This window comes from Thamnophis sirtalis, unplaced genomic scaffold (assembly GCF_051295495.1).
Source record: "Thamnophis sirtalis isolate CommonGarterSnake01/CBP01778 unplaced genomic scaffold, rThaSir2_p1.2 scaffold_4, whole genome shotgun sequence".
Lineage (NCBI taxonomy): Eukaryota > Metazoa > Chordata > Lepidosauria > Squamata > Natricidae > Thamnophis > Thamnophis sirtalis.
Genome location: NW_028261384.1, coordinates 97,478,896 through 97,498,163, shown reverse-complemented (window position 1 = coordinate 97,498,163; position 19,268 = coordinate 97,478,896). Strand labels below are relative to the sequence as shown.

General features: G+C 39.1%; 2 protein-coding genes across 5 annotated transcripts in view; one reads left to right on the top strand and one right to left on the bottom strand.

Annotated features, from left to right (window-relative positions):
* The first annotated feature begins 315 nt into the window (after positions 1-315).
* Positions 316-12,791, top strand: PSMC5 (proteasome 26S subunit, ATPase 5). Of its 3 annotated transcripts, none has more exons than XM_014069076.2 (12): positions 316-383; positions 1,566-1,637; positions 2,487-2,556; positions 3,154-3,251; positions 5,358-5,414; positions 5,558-5,788; positions 8,093-8,219; positions 8,942-9,132; positions 9,479-9,577; positions 9,705-9,815; positions 10,589-10,675; positions 11,887-12,791. In XM_014069076.2, exons 1-12 carry the CDS (start codon positions 360-362, stop codon positions 11,938-11,940), a joined length of 1,221 nt encoding a protein of 406 aa, XP_013924551.1. In that variant the 5' UTR covers positions 316-359; the 3' UTR covers positions 11,941-12,791. The 3 variants fall into 3 exon arrangements, with proteins under 3 accessions (XP_013924551.1, XP_087569644.1, XP_013924552.1); XM_014069077.2 differs by lacking the exon at positions 316-383 and adding an exon at positions 433-451; XM_087713518.1 differs by lacking the exon at positions 9,705-9,815.
* Positions 12,792-13,503: 712 nt separating this feature from the next.
* The window catches only part of SMARCD2 (SWI/SNF related BAF chromatin remodeling complex subunit D2), a 54,646-nt gene continuing 48,881 nt past the window's right edge, over positions 13,504-19,268 (bottom strand). Inside the window, exons 10-14 of one of the 2 annotated variants that reach the window (XM_087713517.1) lie at positions 17,648-17,783; positions 15,755-15,877; positions 14,906-15,007; positions 14,379-14,478; positions 13,504-14,171 (exon numbers count right to left, since the gene is read on the bottom strand). In XM_087713517.1, the coding sequence (XP_087569643.1) occupies positions 14,425-14,478; positions 14,906-15,007; positions 15,755-15,877; positions 17,648-17,783 (415 nt within the window). In that variant the 3' untranslated portion in view covers positions 13,504-14,171; positions 14,379-14,424. Of the gene's footprint in view, positions 14,479-14,905; positions 15,008-15,754; positions 15,878-17,647; positions 17,784-19,268 lie in introns of both variants that reach the window. The other variant, XM_014069074.2, reaches the window with a different exon arrangement.

Here is a 19,268-nt window from a genome sequence, read left to right as displayed (position 1 = left end):
GATACGAATAAAAGGGAACATTAGGACAGGGACGGTAGGCACGTTGGTGCCCTTATTGCACGCCTCTTTATAGCTTATAAAGACAGTTCTTTCTGGTATCGATGTTTGACTCATATATTTCCCACATTCACAAATCGTACTTAAATGCCAAACTCAACCCTATAAGTTCACTTTCAACGAAATTAAAACTATTTCAACGGCCAAGAGGCTCTGTTTCCGGGACAACTTCTCCACGGGTGAAGCACCAGCCTCCATGTTTGTTAAGGGCAAGAACGAGGAAAAGGAGGCGCCTCGTGCTGATTTCTGTCTTCCTTCAGCGCACGCGCGTTTCTGGCCACTGTTAATATAGGCGAGAGAAAATGGCGGTAGAGGGGCCGGAGCAGGTAAGCGACTCCTGAGGACTGTTGAGTCACATCAGCAGCTGCTGCCGCTTCATTTAAGAAGAAAAATGGTAGGGAAAGGGTATAGTTGGCATCGGCTATTTTTTGTTCTGCTAGTGGGACACAGGTGGAAGAGATGCGATTTCGGAAAGAAATGGGCTCTCATTGTATCCGGTCAGAGCAATAGGAAGAGGTGCGGCCTGACTGAGGACGGCGTTCCGGTCTTAGAAGGGCGTTAGTTGCTGGTGACGTTACAAGGAGGGCAGTTACTCCAGCGTGGGGGGAGGGAGGGGGGAGATGGGGGTGTACCTCCTATGTATCTTCATTCGCGTGTGTCCACCCGGTCTACCTCGAAAGCCACATCAGGAGTTGAGGATATTCTCAGCCCCTGAAGTGGGGGAGTGGGAATAAGTCTCTGGAAAAGGAATTTTCGGAGATGTCTTGAGCTTTGCTTTTTGCCATAAATCTCCTCTCTCTTCCCTCCCCCGTAAAAATAACGTTTTTAGCCTCAGAGGATGCGGGGACCCTTGGGAATCATAAAAAAGAATGCATCTTCACTCCTGATCTACCTTGTTCTGTATTTCCATGATGCATTTTTGTGCTAACACCTGCAATGTAAATGCTTGTAATGACACAGATAACTGAATTGATAGGTGGGGAGAATGTACATGTTGTGAGGTAAAATACAAAAGTGCCTTGAACATTCATGTTGTTGCTAATTCAACTTATTACTTAAGAGTAATAACTTTTCTGTGGAAGTGGAGATATGAAACAGATGTAAAGTCTGTTTTAGACTTTATGTTTTAAAGCAGTGTTTCTCATTGAGAAACACTGTTTTAAAGAAAGAAAAGGGTTAGCTTAGGGACTAAAGGAAGTATGAATGGCAGTTACAAGGTGTCAGGAATTGTTCTCTGACTGAAAGATATACGTAAAAGCAATAGCAATAGCAGTAGACTTATATACCGCTTCATAGGGCTTTCAGAGAGTCAGCATATTGCCCCCAACAATCTGGGTCCTCATTTTACCCACCTCGGAAGGATGGAAGGCTGAGTCAACCCTGAGCCGGTGAGATTTGAACCGCTGAACTGCTGATCTGGCAGTAGCCTGCAGTGCTGCATTTAACCACTGCGCCACCTCGGCTCAAAGGGAGGTTGTTTTATGATTTACCCTGCTTTTCCTTGACAGATGGACCTGGATGAGGGCAAGGGTGGTACAGGCCTGCGCCAGTATTATCTGTCCAAGATTGAGGAGTTGCAGGTAAAGAGTTACTGAGTCCCTGAAAGATTAAAAGTGATGTTATTTGCTTTAAAAATAGAATTTTTCTTCTGATGAGTAAATTAAGCTTTGAAACATTTGGATTGTAATTGATTTGAAATGTGATTTCTGGATAACTTTGAACTCTCTCTTCATTATGGCTGATAATGTGTAGCACAGGGGTGTCAAACTGGATTTCTTCAATGGATGGATCAGTATTGTAGTTCTCCGTGGGCCGGCCAGGGTGGGGGAGATGGGACAGACACCTTCTGCAGCAAACCTGCAAGACCAAAATGGGCACTCCGTTTTCAGCCTGGATGGCCTCTTGCAGCACTTTTGCCCTGTTTTCACTTCTAGGGGCACTGCAGCCAGATCCAGCCTGTGGACCTTAAGTTTGACACCCCTAGTGTAGCATAATGTAACATTTGCATGAATGCTTCAAAAAGAAAACAGTAATATGTAAATCCTGGTCTGGGGCTCCTAATTGTGAATAAAGAAGGTACGTATGCAGGAAAAATGGGGTTTTGACATACGTTTACTATATTTGATATGAATCTTTAAGGCACTGTGCATATGGTCTTGAACGCTCCTTACTAGTATGAGAGCTAAAACACTTGGTTATTAGTATTTGATCCAGTTTATACTGGGCTAGACTAGAAATAGTGCAGCTGCCTTTGATTTTCTTAATTGATAGTTTGAAGTGGTACAAATGCTTTGCAAAGCTGTTTACTCCAGATTATGTAATACTTATAGCAGGGAATATATGTTTTTTTATTATTGTGCCTCTAAACAATGTTAATTGATTTCTGCCTGAGTTTTTTATGATGTATTGCCTTTTTCTTTTCCTTGAAGTTGATAGTCAATGATAAGAGTCAGAATCTAAGGCGACTGCAGGCTCAGAGGAATGAACTTAATGCCAAAGGTAAGTTAGAAATAGTGCTTTGTTTCATTGCTTCTATGACCAAGGAATGAAGAGCAGAATAACCAAAACTGTGTAACTATTTTGGGAGTTGAATATGGTATTTTAAACAAAAGTGATATAAGACAATCTAGATAATTATAAATAGGTTTTTATATTATACCTCCTAAATAGCTAAAATCAAATTTATACTGTAGAACACAATGGAATTGGTCTACATATAGATTCATACATAATTATACTTTTAATATTAAATATCAACAGAACAGCTTTATGAAGCACATGGTTTACTTGTTAAATAACTTTTAATTAAAGATATCTTTGCAGTCCTCAAATGTTTATACATATGAAGTTTATGTATTAAAATTTATTTTATAAGCTTATAGAAATGTGATGTTTTAAGCAAGGATAGGTGAAGAGAATATCTTAGTTGAAGAGTAGAAAATTATTTACTAGGAGTGTTCCAAGAATCCGAATGCCAGTTTGAAAACCAAGCCAGCTGTCTTTACATTGTGTACTTTAAGTTTTACTTTTCTGCCATCCATCCAATCACCCTATGTTGATGCATTATTTATTGTTTAAATACTTTACATATTCTAGTACGCCTGCTTCGTGAGGAATTGCAGCTTCTGCAGGAGCAGGGTTCTTATGTGGGTGAAGTGGTGAGGGCTATGGACAAAAAAAAGGTGCTAGTCAAGGTATGGTCTTCCTTGCACACATCTATCACTATTTTAGATATTTGTTCCCTCAATTGGGAATAGAGTGAAATATTAATTGAAAATAATAGTGTTTAATATTTTTTTAATCTTTACAGCAGATATATAGAATTAAACCCTTCTGCTCAAATCTTCACTCAGTCAAGATTGTTAAGATAAAATTGTTGTGGGGGGAGGGGAAAAGAGAAGAGTTGCATGTATACCATAGGTAATCCTTGATTTGTAATGAATTATTTAGCAACCATTGAAGTTACAGCAGCACTGAAAATACTTATGACTGGGCCTTGCACTTATGACTGTCATGATATATTGTATTTTTTGGAGTATAAGACACACTGGAGTATAAGATGCACCAAGGTTTTGAAGAGGCATTTTTTTAAAAAAAAAGTAGGTAGGTAGGTAGGTAGAGGGATAGAGAGGGAGAGAAAGAGAGAAATACAATAGGTAGGTAGGGAGAGAGAGAGTAGTTAGTTAAGTAGGTAGATAAAGAGATAGAGAGAAAGAAATAGAGAGAGAAATACAGTAGGGAGGGAGGGGGAGAGAGTGTGTAAGTAAGTAGAGGGATAGAGAGGGAGAAATAGAGAGAAATACAGTAGATAGGTAGGGAGAGAGAGTAGGTAAGTTGATAGGTAGAGGGATAGAGAGAGAAATACAGTAGATAGGGATTGAGAGAGAGGGACGGTAGGTAGGTAAGTAGTAGGTAGATAGAGTGGGAGAGAGAGAGAGAAATACAGTAAGTAGATAGGGGGAGAGAGAGAGTAGGTAGGTAGGTAGATGTTTCCAGGTATATTTATCCAAGTGCTAGAGAAGGAAATAGCTGACAATCTGCAGCACCTAAGACTTTGTTTCTGCTGGCACAGCACTTGATCAATGTAATTCTCATCAATCAGTTAAAGAGCTTTCCAAAAGGGGAAAAAAAGTTTTTGCACTTTGCAAACCTCGCGAAAACGGGCCTGTTTCCCCCCCCAAAAAAGGCATGAATAGCCTCGGGGGGCTTGCAGAGTGCTGGCAGGGGACACAAAAATGAGCAAAAAATGGGCTTATTTTCACGAAAACTGGCCCATTTTTGTCCAAAAAAATTGCATGCATAGCCTTGTAGAGGCTTATAGAGTGCTGCTGGGGGCTGAGGGAGGGCAAAAAAATCCCTTTTTTGCTCATTTCTGCCCTCCCCAGCCCCCAGGAGCTCTCTGAAAGCTTCCATAAGGGTTGGTGGAGGGGGTGGGACTTTGGGGGGCAAAAATGCTGTATTCAGTGTATAAGACGCACCCAGATTTTCAGCCTCTTTTTTGAGGAAAAAAGGTGTCTTATACTCCGAGAAATACAGTACCCATGGTCATGTGATTGAACTAAGAGTTTGGCAGCTATATGTATTTATGATTTTGCAACATCTCAGGCTCATGTTAACCTCATTTGCAATCTTCCCAGCAGCTTTCAACAAGCAAAGTTAGTGGGAGAAGCCAGATTTGCTTAACAGGGTTAAAAAAAAAGTTGTAAAATTGGGTGTAACTCACTTAACTACCTTGCTTAACACCAGAAATTCTGGTCTCAGTTGTGGCCCTAAGTTTAGGATTGCCTGAATAAAGAGCATTAATGTAATAAACACTGTATGCATCCTTGTAATTCTTAGATCTTTGAGACAAATTGGTAGGAATGTTGATAGCAATGCTGTATTTGTGATGTTGGAATAAAATTGACTAGCAGCTGTGATGTTTAAATAAAAAATTATCTAGTTAAAAATTAAGCCTCTTAATGTAGTTTGCCACAATATTTCAGGACAAGAGCAGCAAATATATTGTTTTATTAAATCCTGCCCTTATTTCATTATTAACTCGTCAGCAGATATACATAATATGGTTTAATAGTGAATGTTGAATGAATCCAGTTTTGACATGCCTTGCAAAATAAACTATCCTTAAATAATGTAGGTTTTTTTTCTAGCTGTTTCATTTGCTTTTGCAAAAGAAGCTATGAGCCAGCTGTTACTGTACAGCTATATAATAACAGCATTGCTTATTGACCTTAGCTTGTTGGCTATTAAATACAAAAAATATTTTTCCAGTAGAGTTAATTGGCCATTTTGTATTTCAGGTTCATCCAGAAGGCAAGTTTGTGGTTGATGTGGACAAAAACATAGACATCAATGATGTAAGGAAACTGTTTCCGGCTTTCGGGGGATAAGGAAGGCCATACAGTCTTTCCTAGATCCGGATGTGTGATTCACCCCCAGTGGTTCATCAGAAACGACCTGCTTCCATTACTTACAACTTATTTTCCTCTTTACTGTCCAGGTGACACCAAATTGCCGTGTTGCTCTGAGGAATGATAGCTACACACTGCATAAGATACTACCAAACAAAGTGGATCCTCTAGTTTCATTGATGATGGTGGAGAAAGTTCCAGATTCCACCTATGAGATGATTGGTGGCCTTGACAAGCAAATCAAAGAGATTAAGGAAGTGATTGAGCTTCCAGTTAAACATCCAGAGCTTTTTGAAGCTTTGGGCATTGCTCAACCGAAGGCAAGTGAAAAGTGTTTCAAAGGGGCACACAAACCTTGAAAAATTGAAAGGACATTAGACTGCTTTTGAAAAAGACTTCAATAAGATGGGAATATCAGAGGTTAAGAAGAGCTATAGCATATGTTTTGTTTCAATTTCAACCCTTGGTATATACAGTCCAAAAATCTCAGTACTGAGATCTGGTAAATAATGTGCTTGAGATATTTGAGAACTTGCATGTGGTTCTTGCATGTAATGGGCTAGGCGGGTTGAGGACCTCCACGTGCAATGTTCTCTGAAAAGCAATAGGTAGACACTGGTAATTCATAATTCAGTGGGTGTTGAGGCAAGCTTATTTGAAAGTAGTTTCTTTGGGTATTTTTCTCTTGATTTATAGGTTAAGATATGCTTATAAGATTTAGACATTTAGAAAAGACCTCTCAACCTTTTGTTCCTGGTATTCTCTGTGTTTTATGGAGGAATTCAGACAGCTGAAAAGGGTCAAGAGACATCTACAATACCACTGTAGGAAGATGAAGAATGAATCCAAGCTACTATTGAGGCCTACACTGTAGGGTTAAGAGTGGGCAAATGTCAGTATTTCTCCACTCTTACTATGTCCATAGAGTGCTTCCTGATTACCTTGTTTAGGGTTTTCTGGATCCTGCGTACGGGAGCTTTAAAGTTTGCCTTCAGGCTATACTTAAGAATTTTCAGTGCATCCGATAGATAAAATCTATCTGGATTTATTCTCAGTTGCAGACAAAGCATGGTGCATGTGCTTTGGAGATGCCTGAGGAATGAATTTACCCAGTTATCTGGGAACACATTGATCCTCTTGGACCCAAGGAAGTGGACAGGGTTCTCAGAACTGTAAGTGTTGGTCCCCTGTGAATGAGATCCATGTCCCTCCTGGTTGTTAAGTCCACCTGGGAGAAGACGTGGGTGGGTCCTAGTGATGTTTAATTCATCCTTGAGGGAGGGGATATAGCTGGTGGTACTTAAAATCATGCTGGTATACCTTCTCAAAAAGCCATCACTTGATCCCTTCTTTCTGGATATTTTTGTCTCCTAACTTTCCTTTTTAAGAAAGCTTTAGAGGATCCTGGATGATACAGATTGTTTGCACCCCTTTTAGTCATGTTTCAAGTTCAGAAAAGGGACAGAAAGAGCATTGGTCATACTTTTGGATGATCTCTAGCAGGAATGGGATGGAGGTAGTGAATTCATATGAACTCTTCACTTCTCAATTGTCTTTGATATATCATCACCCATGGTTTTCATTTAGATCAGCTTTCAAGATTTTTTTTGGGGGGGAGGGGCACAATTTTATACTGCTTCCCATTCTCCCTCGAAGGCTAATTCCAGTCAGTGTTGACAGGTCCAGCCTGTTGTTCCTGCTTAGCAGAGTACTGCAAGACTTGGTGCCCTCTCTACTCCTTTTTAACATTTTTAACTCTATTTAACATGGAGCTGCTAGATCAGATTATCCTTCATCATGAGGTATCAATTTGCAGATTCAGGTGAGGTATCACGCTTAATTCACCTAGGGTATAATTCTGTCCTGGGTGGATTAGGTGATGTCACGGATGCCCTTTTGTGCTGCCTACTGTGGTAGGGAACACGATAAACTGGCTGTGAGTTGGAGGCTCACAGCCATCTTTCGTCTTGGATAGGGTTGTCCTGTCCCAGACAGACCCAGTGTGTAATCTGGTGTCCTGAATCCATGACTCATACTCAAATAGTTAGCAGCTATGATTAAGAGGGCCTTTTGATTGGCAGCCTAGGAAGACTGCCTTCTCTGCTGTCTTATGGACAGAGGTAAGATGGGCCTGCACTCTAGTAGCCTTCTGGAAGAATAAGACCTGACTCTTGACAACTGGCATGGGGATCGGAGAGCAACATACAATCCTAGGAGTGGTTGGTGGTTTGAGGACAGTCTATCTTTTTAACTTGTTAACTTTTCTTTTTATCTATGTCACTTTTGTATGTTTCTTTGTGGTTTTCATTTGTAAACCCCCCTCCCCTGAAATGGATATTGTATAAATTTGATAAATATTGCAATTGATTATAGGCACTTTGGAAAGGGAATTGCTAATTGCTAAATGGTACTGAAGCTGATTCTTATTGAAGCACATCACTACTTCTCCAAAACAATGTGTTAAACTCATAGCCATCTTTCCATGCCTAAATGCGCGTATGTATGTCTTGTTTAATTGAATGTCTACAGGGGGGGGTACCAGCATGCTGCATAAAATCTCTACTACATTTTTTGAATTTAGAATTCTTGTATATCCCCCACTAATCTTAAGTTCTCTCATACAGGGTGTGCTATTGTATGGACCCCCTGGCACTGGAAAAACTTTGCTGGCCCGGGCTGTGGCTCATCACACTGACTGTACTTTCATCCGTGTCTCTGGCTCTGAGCTTGTGCAGAAATTCATTGGAGAAGGTAACTTTTGGGGAAGGATTATGCAGTTTGGAAATTTAATTTATGCATTGGCCAACTTCCATCATTAAACAATGTAGTTAAGCGAATTTACACACAATTTTATTACTTTTTTGCTGTAGTTGTTAAGTGAATCCAGTTTACTTCATTGACTTTGTTGAAAGCTCCCTAGAAGCTCACAAATGGTAATCACATGACCATAGAATGATGCGACTATAAATAAATGATATTTGCCAAGCGTCCAAATTTTAATCACATGAGCATAGGAGATGTTGAAATGGTTGTAAGAGCACATACTGGTCACGAGTCATTTTTTTCAGCACCACTGAAACTTTGAATGACTTAAGTCAAGAACTACTTATAATTGGCACTTGAATTGCACCTAGAAGACTGGTAACAATGCAAGTAGTGGAGCAGAGTTGTCACAAGGATATATTAAGGCATTCCCATTACTATCTGTGCTAGTGAATTCTAGACCAGTTGGAGCTTCTAGATGGTGTTAAGGATACCCCTGCATTGCAGTATTTTCCAGGTGATGTAATTCACCAATACAGTAATCATGTGCAACCTGAAGTTAAAAAGATGCCTTGGAAAGGAATTCAGGAATAGAAAATGGAATTAAAATTAGAACTGCAGCTAAATATTTAAAAGAATCCATGTTTGTAGAAGGCTTACTGTGATTATTTCAGGGGACTAAAGGAGTTAATATGCTTGATTTATGACAGGTGCACGAATGGTACGTGAGCTGTTTGTCATGGCACGGGAACATGCTCCTTCCATCATCTTCATGGATGAGATAGACTCCATAGGTTCTTCTCGCTTGGAAGGTGGATCTGGTGGGGACAGTGAAGTTCAGCGTACAATGTTGGAATTGCTCAACCAGCTTGATGGTTTTGAAGCTACTAAGAACATCAAGGTATGTTTGAAAGAGGTGTGATGTCATAAGCTTGTGTTCACCGATTCTGCTAAGGTAGAATTTTTAAAATCTTGGTTACACGACAAAGCCATTGGGACTTCAGACATACAGTTCAGAATTTTGGAAGATTTTACAAATCATGAGAAGCCAAAATGAAATACATATCCTAGATAATTGCATATATGAGTATAAAGTTATGCCAATAAAGGGGAGTGGATGTATAAAAAGAATTTGGATAGAGGTTAGTTATATAAGGCAGACTTGTAATAGATAGCTCAAAAGAGACTTTTTAGGCTTGGGAGTGGGATATGATGAATGTTCAGTTCAGTAATGTATCTCTTTGCAGGTAATTATGGCAACCAATCGCATAGACATCTTGGATTCAGCCCTGCTTCGTCCTGGCCGCATTGATAGAAAAATTGAATTCCCACCTCCAAATGAAGAGGTAAGAATGGGGTAGCTTTTCACTTTGCTTCTTGTAATAGACTTTCTCCAATAAAGAGAGAATGTCCTTCAGCTGTTCTGTATTGTGCTTTCTATACTGTTTTGGCTCTCTTTTTTGATTCCAATAGGCTCGTCTAGACATCCTGAAGATTCATTCTCGTAAGATGAATCTGACAAGAGGAATCAATCTGCGGAAGATTGCAGAACTAATGCCGGGGGCTTCCGGGGCTGAGGTCAAGGTAATGGGGTGATTTAAAGGGATGCCAGATCAGTTGCTGTAGCTTTTAAAATGAATGGTATTTCTAAAATAGAGTCATGTATTATTAGAAATATGTGGGGATGTAGTTTTTTAACTTGTGAATAGGAGGGATATTGGCAAATATTTTTTTGATATTAAAATGTCACCTCGGCATTCTGCTGTGTAAAACTGTTTTTCAACACCGAAGAGACCATTATTTGCATGGTTCTTTTTTTTTTTTTTTTGATATTTTTTTTATTTTAAACACATAAACACATCAACAAAAACAAACACACAACTTAAAAACAACATAGGAACAATAAGTTCCATCGTATATCATACAGCAGTTCCAAATTGGTTTCTTTGCAGTTAGTGTTTTCCCTACTATACATTTCTATCTTTCATTCATAATCTCCTTATTCGTTATCCATTTGTATGTACATTTATTTATTTAAACTTAGCTACTTATGACCAGATATTATTTACCTATATTATGCTATATATTTTTACTGTCATTTGTTTTTACGACTGGTAAAAATGAATGTTGGTGTTAAAGCATATAATTGCTAAATGCTTCAAAAAAAATATTTCCAAGAATTAGTGCTTGAATTAAAATTAGCATTTTATGCATACATATGATTAAAAACTGCACTGTTAGCATTAGGAATAATTGTATTATTTTTAGATGAGAAAAAAGATGGTCTGGCTGAGCTCTGTGTTCACTGATATTTGAACGGAACAGGACATATTATATTGTACTAATTTGTGTTGCAGGGTGTATGTACAGAGGCTGGAATGTATGCATTGAGAGAGAGGAGAGTACATGTGACTCAAGAAGACTTTGAAATGGCTGTAGCAAAGGTACTTTTGGTGATTGATATAAGAGACAAAGGAAATACCCAATATATACAGCTGTCTTCCCTAATGAGCTATTCTTATATATTGAATTGTAATGCTTTTAATTTTGAGTCAGAATATCCACTTGGCATGCTAAGTGTGTGATAATATCCCTGGACCTATGATGACAATTAGGATTGGAATTTCTGACAAGTGATAAGGTCATAAAACATGGTTGCATCACTTAATGATGGCAATCTCTGCAGTCCTGGTTGCCATTTTTAACTGAATCCTGTAGTCATTAGGTGAGGCAACCATGAGAAACCAGCAGGAAGCTGTATGTCCTAGACTGGCAGGCACATAAGAGAGTGGAAGAGAAAGTGCAAGAGGCACACACAGGGAAAGTTAATGAGGGTGAGTTGTTGGGTGGGTCAGGGAAAGTGCACAAGAGGCATGGGATGGGTCAGGGAGAGTGCAAGGGTGTATATTTGCCTTCATTGTGTACAAGAAGTGTAGATCAAGGATGATGTGCACAAGCAACATCAGGAGCGGATGTGAGGCACAGGTCGCTGATTGTGCAAATGGGCAGTATAAGCATAGAAGGATTGCGGAGTGTGCACGGGTACGAGAGACTTACCACAACAACTTTTGATCTTCTCTGCTGGCTTCTCCATAAATTTCTGTGGAAGCAGCATGGAATGTTGCAAATGGTGATCATGTGATCAATCTTAAGTGCGAATTAATTGCCAAATACCCAGATTAGTCACATGATCATAGGGGTGCTAGCAAGTCGTAACTACCATTTGTTCAATGCCATCATAACTTTGAATGGTTGCTGAATAAATAATTAGGGTGACAATTAAAATTGTAATGGAGTACTACTTATGGTGAGGAGTGATTAAACTAGAACTGCCTTTTTCCAGAGAAGCCGTAGCATGTAATAGTGGACTTCTCAAAAGTTGAATTACTTGAAGCTCGACATTTAATTGGATAGATGAGTGATAGCAGACTTACATCAAAAACTCCTGCATTTTCATTAAAATAGAATAATGAAGGTAACTTGAAGGTGCAATTTTTCTCATAGAATTAACTAGTTGAGAGTTTTTTTGGTCAGGAAGAGATAATAAAATATATGGATTTAAACAGCCAGCCAAATGGTAGAAGAAAGCTTTTAAAAAGCTGCAATTTATGTGTTACTTTGTGCTTTGTATCTAATGCTGCTTCTCCCTTGGCAGGTTATGCAAAAAGACAGTGAGAAGAACATGTCTATCAAGAAGCTCTGGAAGTAATAAAAAGTTGCTGCTATTTCATCAAATTATTTCCTAATGTCATTTACTTGTTTTTCATGTAATAAAACAATATAAATGATTGTAAATGGAAAAGGGGAAAGGGTTTTTTTAAGAATTTGTTCAGCTTTTCAGCAATGACATTAGTTTATAAAACCAAATGAATTGCATGTTTTCTCACTGGAAACATTTTAGGAGATTAGGTCCTCCTAAAAGTCTGGTTAAGTCTGTAATAATATGTCTTTGAAACAGTGTTTTCAGGTTTTGTACTTCTACTCTAATTTGTACTTAGGAAAGGTACATATTAGATTTGTGTGCAACTTGATCCAGAACTGAATATTCTGTATCAGTCTGCTACTTCATATTACTCCAGGAAATTCTGGAAGTAACTCTTCCAAACCAGACTGGTGCAGAAAACAAGAAGAGTCTGTTCTTGGGTTGAAAAATTTTGTGTATACCTAATATCTTTGTGCCTATCAAATGGTAAATATATTGAAATTGTCATAATCAAGTTTAAGGTAGAGGGGAGAAAAATTACTTAGGGAGAATGTCTTGAAAAATATTAAAATTGTGGATATTAAAATAACTCATTCACATTTTAGTAAAGCTCCCTTGACTAGCTTATTTTGATGTCTAAAAAGCAAGAAGTAGAATTGCATGCATGAATAGAAACAGTTAACTAAATAGGTTCTTTTGCTTTATGAAGTGAAAATTGTACCATAAGGAAAATTTAATTAAATAATTAATTACTGTGAAATTTTGAAAGTAGTTCAAAATTAAACTTTGTAATTTTGAGATAGAGAACCTGCTTCCCCATCCTGTTCCCCTTCCCCTCCAATAAACTAAGTAGCAACAATTTATTGGGCTGTTTTTGTTAAAAACTACAAACCTGTGTGCGGTAAATCAGGACATGCAATTGTTGGGAGCCTAAGAACTGAATTTAGTGGACTCATAGCAAAATCTAAGCTTTCAGGGAAGAGGCTTCTTAAGGCATCTTTGAACTATGGTCAAAAGTATTAATAAAAGTTTCATGTATATGCCATTGTAAATGTGGATGAGTTCCTAATGTGTTGCTGAACAATACTTTGGAACTACTGATCTTTTTAACAACTTCAAAGTAGTCTTCTCATTACATTCAGAACCAGCTGTATATGTGTTGTGATCAGACATAAAACTAGATGATTTCATGTATTCAATATAGTTGCAATTGTTTACTTTTAAGCATTCTGCATATGAAAAATAATTTTGCAGTCTACATCAAAGGATCCCAACAACCATTTGAAACTATGCCATGGAAGTGATGGGCAAACACGCATGTGCACATCCCCACTGCACAAGCAGCAGGGAAACGTGCTCTATTTGTGAAAGTGCAAATGGAGTACATATTTGTGCTTGCTAGATACTCGCCTGGGACCATCCCCTTCCCACTGCTGGTCCACAATGCTGGAAAGGTTGGGGAACTCTGGTTCAATAGGGAACAGTGCTGCTCAAGGGATATGCAGTGTAAACTCATCTCTTTCTATTTTATAGTATCTTTCATTTAAAAAATTCAATTTAACACACCAGTCTGGGTACCACATGCTTTAATGTACCAACATCCTAAGGAACTGAAAAACAAGATTTGTAGCACCAGTTGCTGCTAAAATGTTTTTTTTTTAAAAAAAATTAACATAGAAATTGGTAACATACTTGCTTATAGATAAACATCTCATCAGCTTCTACTTAGCCAAACTATATAAAGGGGCAGGCCAGGAAGCAGGGATATAATCTTTGGAAGATTTAAGTGCTGAGGGCCCAAAAGCCTGGAAAATGAAGGCACTTGAAGGAAATTAGAGAAGGTTGAGGAAATTACCTATATCCTTTGGCTGGTAGCCCCAAGAATATTTCCTCTAGCATTGTAACCTTGCCATAAAATATATATTCTCCACTGTTGTAAATCACACACACACATGTATATATTAATGGGAAATGATTGTTATTAACAGCATAGCACTATCTGAGCACCGACCCCTCCCCCTTTGTGATATTGTGGAATATCAATTGCATAGAGTGGAATAGAGGCCACCACCAAGTATATGTTAACTAACTTTCTACAGGAAACAACTGTACCCCAGCCCAACAAAAAGATAGTGCAAAGATTAAATGCCAGCAAAACTGGCAGGAATGGACACAAGCTTTGGTTAAAATTGAGGAGCAGGTTCCTGCATTGCAAGACTGCAAAAGCTCTGCTAAGAGGTAGAAGCAACTCAAAACAAAAATTCCTAGTGCCTCAAAGGCAAAGCACATATAAAGGGCAGGTTTTTGTGAGGAAAGCGCTCCCTTCTCTGCTGAAGGATGCCTTATATGAGTCCATAAAGAGTACTGAACACATATGCAATGGCAGCAGAATTTCCCCCCACCTTCCAAGAGGAAAGGACAAGGACTGTCTGCCTATTGGTCCATTCCAAAGTACCAGGAAGTGTGGAAGAACTGCAAAAGAAGGCAGCACTAAGTAAGGCGAACACCAAGCACTTGTTCCAGTTCTTGTCTGCGCTGCTGAACCTGAAAGACAGAAAGCCATTATAGAGCTATATGAGAGCCACAAATAGAACAAGTACCAGATACGTATTACTTCCTTACAGAAGTAGTTTGAAGAACTCTTAAGTGCTCTAATTGCCATCTCAGGATAAATTCTACCACCTCCATTAAATATAACATTGGACAGAAATTATAATTGTTTCATTAATAAGTACTGGGAGAGGTTGTTACACACTTCTACAAAAGAATTCCATGGGAGAGCAAAAAAAGGGAAGTCAAATATAAGCAGAAAAGCACCTTAATCAGCTTTGAAATATGCACTGAAAGAGTGACTGCACTTTAAAGACCGCACTGCATTAAAAATACAGTTCTATGTTCACTCTGCCTCTGTGTTGAAATTAGGAAAAAATGTTAACTTAAAAAAAAGTTACACTCAATTATGCTCTCCTACCTTTGCAAAGATGTGTCGTCCAACAGCTTCTTGCATCCATGGTTGCTGATAGAAATCAGCCCGTCTCTCTTCTTCTGGGTTCCCAGCCACCTCTGTGATAATCTAAGGCCAAATGGAAGCATGGAAGAGGGAATTGTGGAATGTTTAGTGTTATGTTCCAAAACAATGCCATTGAAACTTAATCATACTGAAATTTAGCTAGTTATGAATATTATAAACTTAGCTAGATTTTAATCTAATTCAGGAGCTCCAGGAAGATTGAAAAAAATATAAAGATAGGGGAATGTTGATATACCTAGATTATATTGCATCATATAAATATTATTATAACCCAGTAGTGTATTAATACTGGGCAGTTAGATGCATTTCAAGAATACATAAACATGTTATCTCTATTTTATTTCTTCTTTCCCATTTAAAATGCATCTTTCCCAGTCAATGGAATACATGATCTATTTTGTATATTTTCCTTTCTTCAAGATATGAAAAAAACTCAGGGGAAGTAAGGATTACTTCAAGCCTCATATAAGAGTGGGATCAACAAACATGTAAACAAAAAAGGAACTGATTTATATCCATGTAGCATGAATTTGAAAATGTATGGATAATTGACAGGTTAATTTGCATAATTTTGATTGGTAGTCTTAAAGTAATTGAATATTTGAATTTGAATTAATAGGAATGCCAGATAAAGGGCAGTAAAAGCCAAATTATGGAAGCATTCAAGTAATTCCACATACACAATTATGCTAACAAGACTGATATAATTTAATGTTGCTTACTTTGGGTAATACAAGTATGGAGTTATTTACCCCTGCATAAATCCTCCATAGTCATCCAAGTACTTACCTTCAAATCTCTTTGTTGAGATCTGATCCACTCCTGAATAAAATCCTGAGGATTATTACTAAAACTCAGCATAAAATCTCGTTGTGTCTTCAACTGATTAATAGATTCAATTGTTTCATGAATCTGTACAAAAATACAAAAAAGTGTCTTATGAAGAAGAGAAAAACTGCCACAACTGAATAAGTCTGGAAGCAAAGACAAACCTAATCCTCTAAAACTGTGTTAATAATGTGGGATTCGCAAGATTTGGGGGGGATATCTATACTGCCTAGAACAAACAAGTAATGACCATCAATCAATAGTTTTCACACCCTACAACAATGTATAGCATCAGCTGCTATTTTAAATCAATGTATTTGATAAAGATTCTGGAACAGGAAACAAGCAGGAAAAAGGAATAGAGACACAAATACAATAATGAGCAATATGAATGGAAGATGTGAGAATACTAACTTCCTATTGTGTCTCTAGACAACATGATGAGTAGGAAAGATTAAAGAGAAAGAATACAAATTATTTTTACTTCTTTTTCTAATTTTGATTTTTCCTTTGCTTTCTGTATACTGTCATAATTTTAAAATTATGTTTCAAGACAGGCACCAAATTTATTCACCCTTTTACTAGTGCTTTTCTAAGTTCAAGCAACAGGAAGATAACAGAAATTCAAATTTTGAAAATCAATTTAAATGGAAAACTCGATACATGGCATGCAGTGTCAATCAGGCACTAAATACACTTCCCTTGTTTGGATCTTTACAATTAATACTACACACACACACACACACACACACACTCTCTCTCACACACTATAATTCTAGTTTTAATATTTTTGTATTTCTTTTTCTTTCTGCCACTAATTTCAAAAAAGGTTCTAAGTTGCTTAAAACAATGTTGAAGTAAAATAGAATTAAAAGAAAACTGCAAAACAACAATTGCCTATTACATGGAAGGGACTTCTGACATCATTATTCTCCAGAAACCCTCTGGGAATTGATGGTGTAGTAGAGCCCTCCCTGAGTTAATTATTACTTTGTGTTTTGTTTACTTGCAAAGTGCTTATAATCCCTTTTGTAACTGAATAGGATTTAAATTGCAGAAATAAAAATAAAAACAGTAATATTGCAATAGTGAAAATATGTCATTAAGTTGCGGCAATAAGACTGCGAATGTGGGTTTGTTTGCTCCCCACTTCTAGTTAAAATCCTCCATTTATTCATCAATAGTTGCAATGTATGGCTATGAAGGTTGGACCATAAGAAAGGCCGAGCACCAAAGAATTGAGGCCTTTGACCTATGGTGCTGGAGAAGACTCCTGCGAGCCCCTTGGACTTCAAGGCGATCAAACCAGTCAGTTCTAGAGGAGATCAGCTCTGACTGCACTTTAGAAGGCCAGATCCTGAAGATGAAACTCAAATACTTTGGCCACCTAAAGAGAAGGACGGATTCACTGGAGAAGAGCCTAATGCTGGGAAAAACTGAGGGCAAAAGAAGAAGGGGACGACAGAGAATGAGGTGGCTGGATGGAATCACTGAAGCAGTAGGGGTGGGCTTAAATGGACTCCAGAGGATGGTAGAGGATAGGAAGGCCTGGAGGAACATTGTCCATGGGGTCACGATGGGTCGGACATGATTTCGCAACTAACAAAAACATTTATTCATCTGCTGTTCCCGAGACAATTTAATAAGCAGTTTGTTTTTTCATTCTCAAACATAGACAGAAACACAGCATGTGAAAAAGTTTTCCATGACAAGTATGATTTTATGAATGCTGTTGGAATAACTAAATCTTCCTAAAGGGGCTATATTCCTAAATATAGCATCTTGTACACTACATTATTTCCCAAGCTAAGAAAGGTTAGTCTTTTTACTACCACACAGTTGACAATGTGCTACCTTGATATCCAGGGAAGCAATTTCTTGCTGATTAGTTGTGGAGGCCAAGAAGTTGCTCATTTGGGCTTTCAAAGGATCATCTACTTCCACATCAATGTCATAACAGGCTGTTTTCTTTTGATCGTTAGGGTCCACGCTAGACAAGTCAAGACAAGAGGGTATGTCAAGAGGTGAGAAAGGGCATTGGTCCTTACCTGAGATGCCTCTTCTCATAGGGTGGAGGGAGCATCCAGGCTGGGTTGACCTTCATCCACTCATTGCAAGGATTGAGCCTGACAGTTAATTGAAACCACGCCCCTGTCACTAGGCAAAAGCCCAGTTCCGATGAAGGAAGTGAGACTCGATGCATCATTGCCTCCCATGGTCCAGTCCGTCAAATGCCAATCGTCTGAAGCAGTTCGCCAAATGTCCATCATCTGATGCAGATAAGTACTATTGTGAATTCTAAAACAACAGTCAGTCCCAAATGAAGATGCATGATAACCAACCGCAATGAGATAAAAAAAACCAACAAGGAGAAGGTAATAAAAGAAACCAGTCATATCCTGGGAGGGGCTGGATGCTACCTCCACCCTATGAGAAGAGGCGTCTCAGGTAAGGACCAACTCCTTTTCTCCATAGTGGTGGAGGTACCATCCAGGCTGGGACGTACCAAAGCAGTAGCCGTCCCTTGGGTGGGCTTATGACTGGTTCTGCCGATTGCCAGTCCTGTGGACCGACTGAAGCACCTGCCGCCCAAAAGCTGCATCCGCAGATGCAAAAACGTCCAGCTTATAGTTTTTGATGAAGGGGGACGGAGTAGCCCATGTCACTGCCCTGCAAATCACCGCCAAGGAAGCCTGGGCCACCCAGGCCGCCGAAGCAGCAGCACTCCTTGTAGAATGTGCGGTCAATCCACGTGGAATTGGAACAGAGTGGGATTGGTATGCTGTAGGTATGCAGGCCCACAACCACCTGCCTATGGTGGCGGACAATACCTTCCAGCCCAAGGAGGACGGTTGGAACAACACAAAAAGTGATCTGAGGATCGAAAGGGCCGAGTTCTTTTCAAATAGATCCTTAGAGCCCTCCTCACGTCCAAGGTGTGCCACTTGTCTTCCAAAGGATGAGCAGGATGGCGGCAGAAGTTGGGTAACACAAGTTCCTGTGCTCAGTTGAAACAGGAGCACACCTTGGGAATGAAGGAGGGATCCGACCGTAGCACCACCTGGTCCGGATGGAAAACACACAGGTCTTCTCTGATTGAGAGCGCTTGTAGTTCAGAAATCCTCCTAGCGGAGGTAATGGCCACCAGAAAAGATACCTTCAGAGTCAAGAACCTAAGAGAAGTTTCTTGAAGGGGTTCAAATGGGGCTGAAGTAAGTGCATCCAGGATCCTGGGTAAATCCTATGAGGCATATATGTGCACCGCTGGTGGTTTAAGGTTGGAAGCCCCCTTAAGGAAATGATGTACCATGAGTTGTTGGGACAGTGAAGGGAACCCCCACAGGTCAAAATGGATGGGATGGCCTCCAGTTGACGCCGAATGCTGTTAATGGCCAAACCCTTATCTAAACCATCCTGTAGAAGTTCCAGGACGCGCGGGATGGTGGCCCTAATGGGGTCCAAGGTTTTACCATCA

What these genes read in the sequence shown, in the direction of transcription:
- PSMC5 (XM_014069076.2), top strand. Translation starts at nt 360, where the DNA reads ATGGCGGTAGAGGGGCCGGAGCAG. An exon ending in CGGTAGAGGGGCCGGAGCAG is followed by an intron (nt 384 to 1,565) that starts GTAAGCGACTCC and finishes TTTCCTTGACAG; the next exon opens with ATGGACCTGGATGAGGGCAA. An exon ending in AAAAAAAGGTGCTAGTCAAG is followed by an intron (nt 3,252 to 5,357) that starts GTATGGTCTTCC and finishes TTTGTATTTCAG; the next exon opens with GTTCATCCAGAAGGCAAGTT.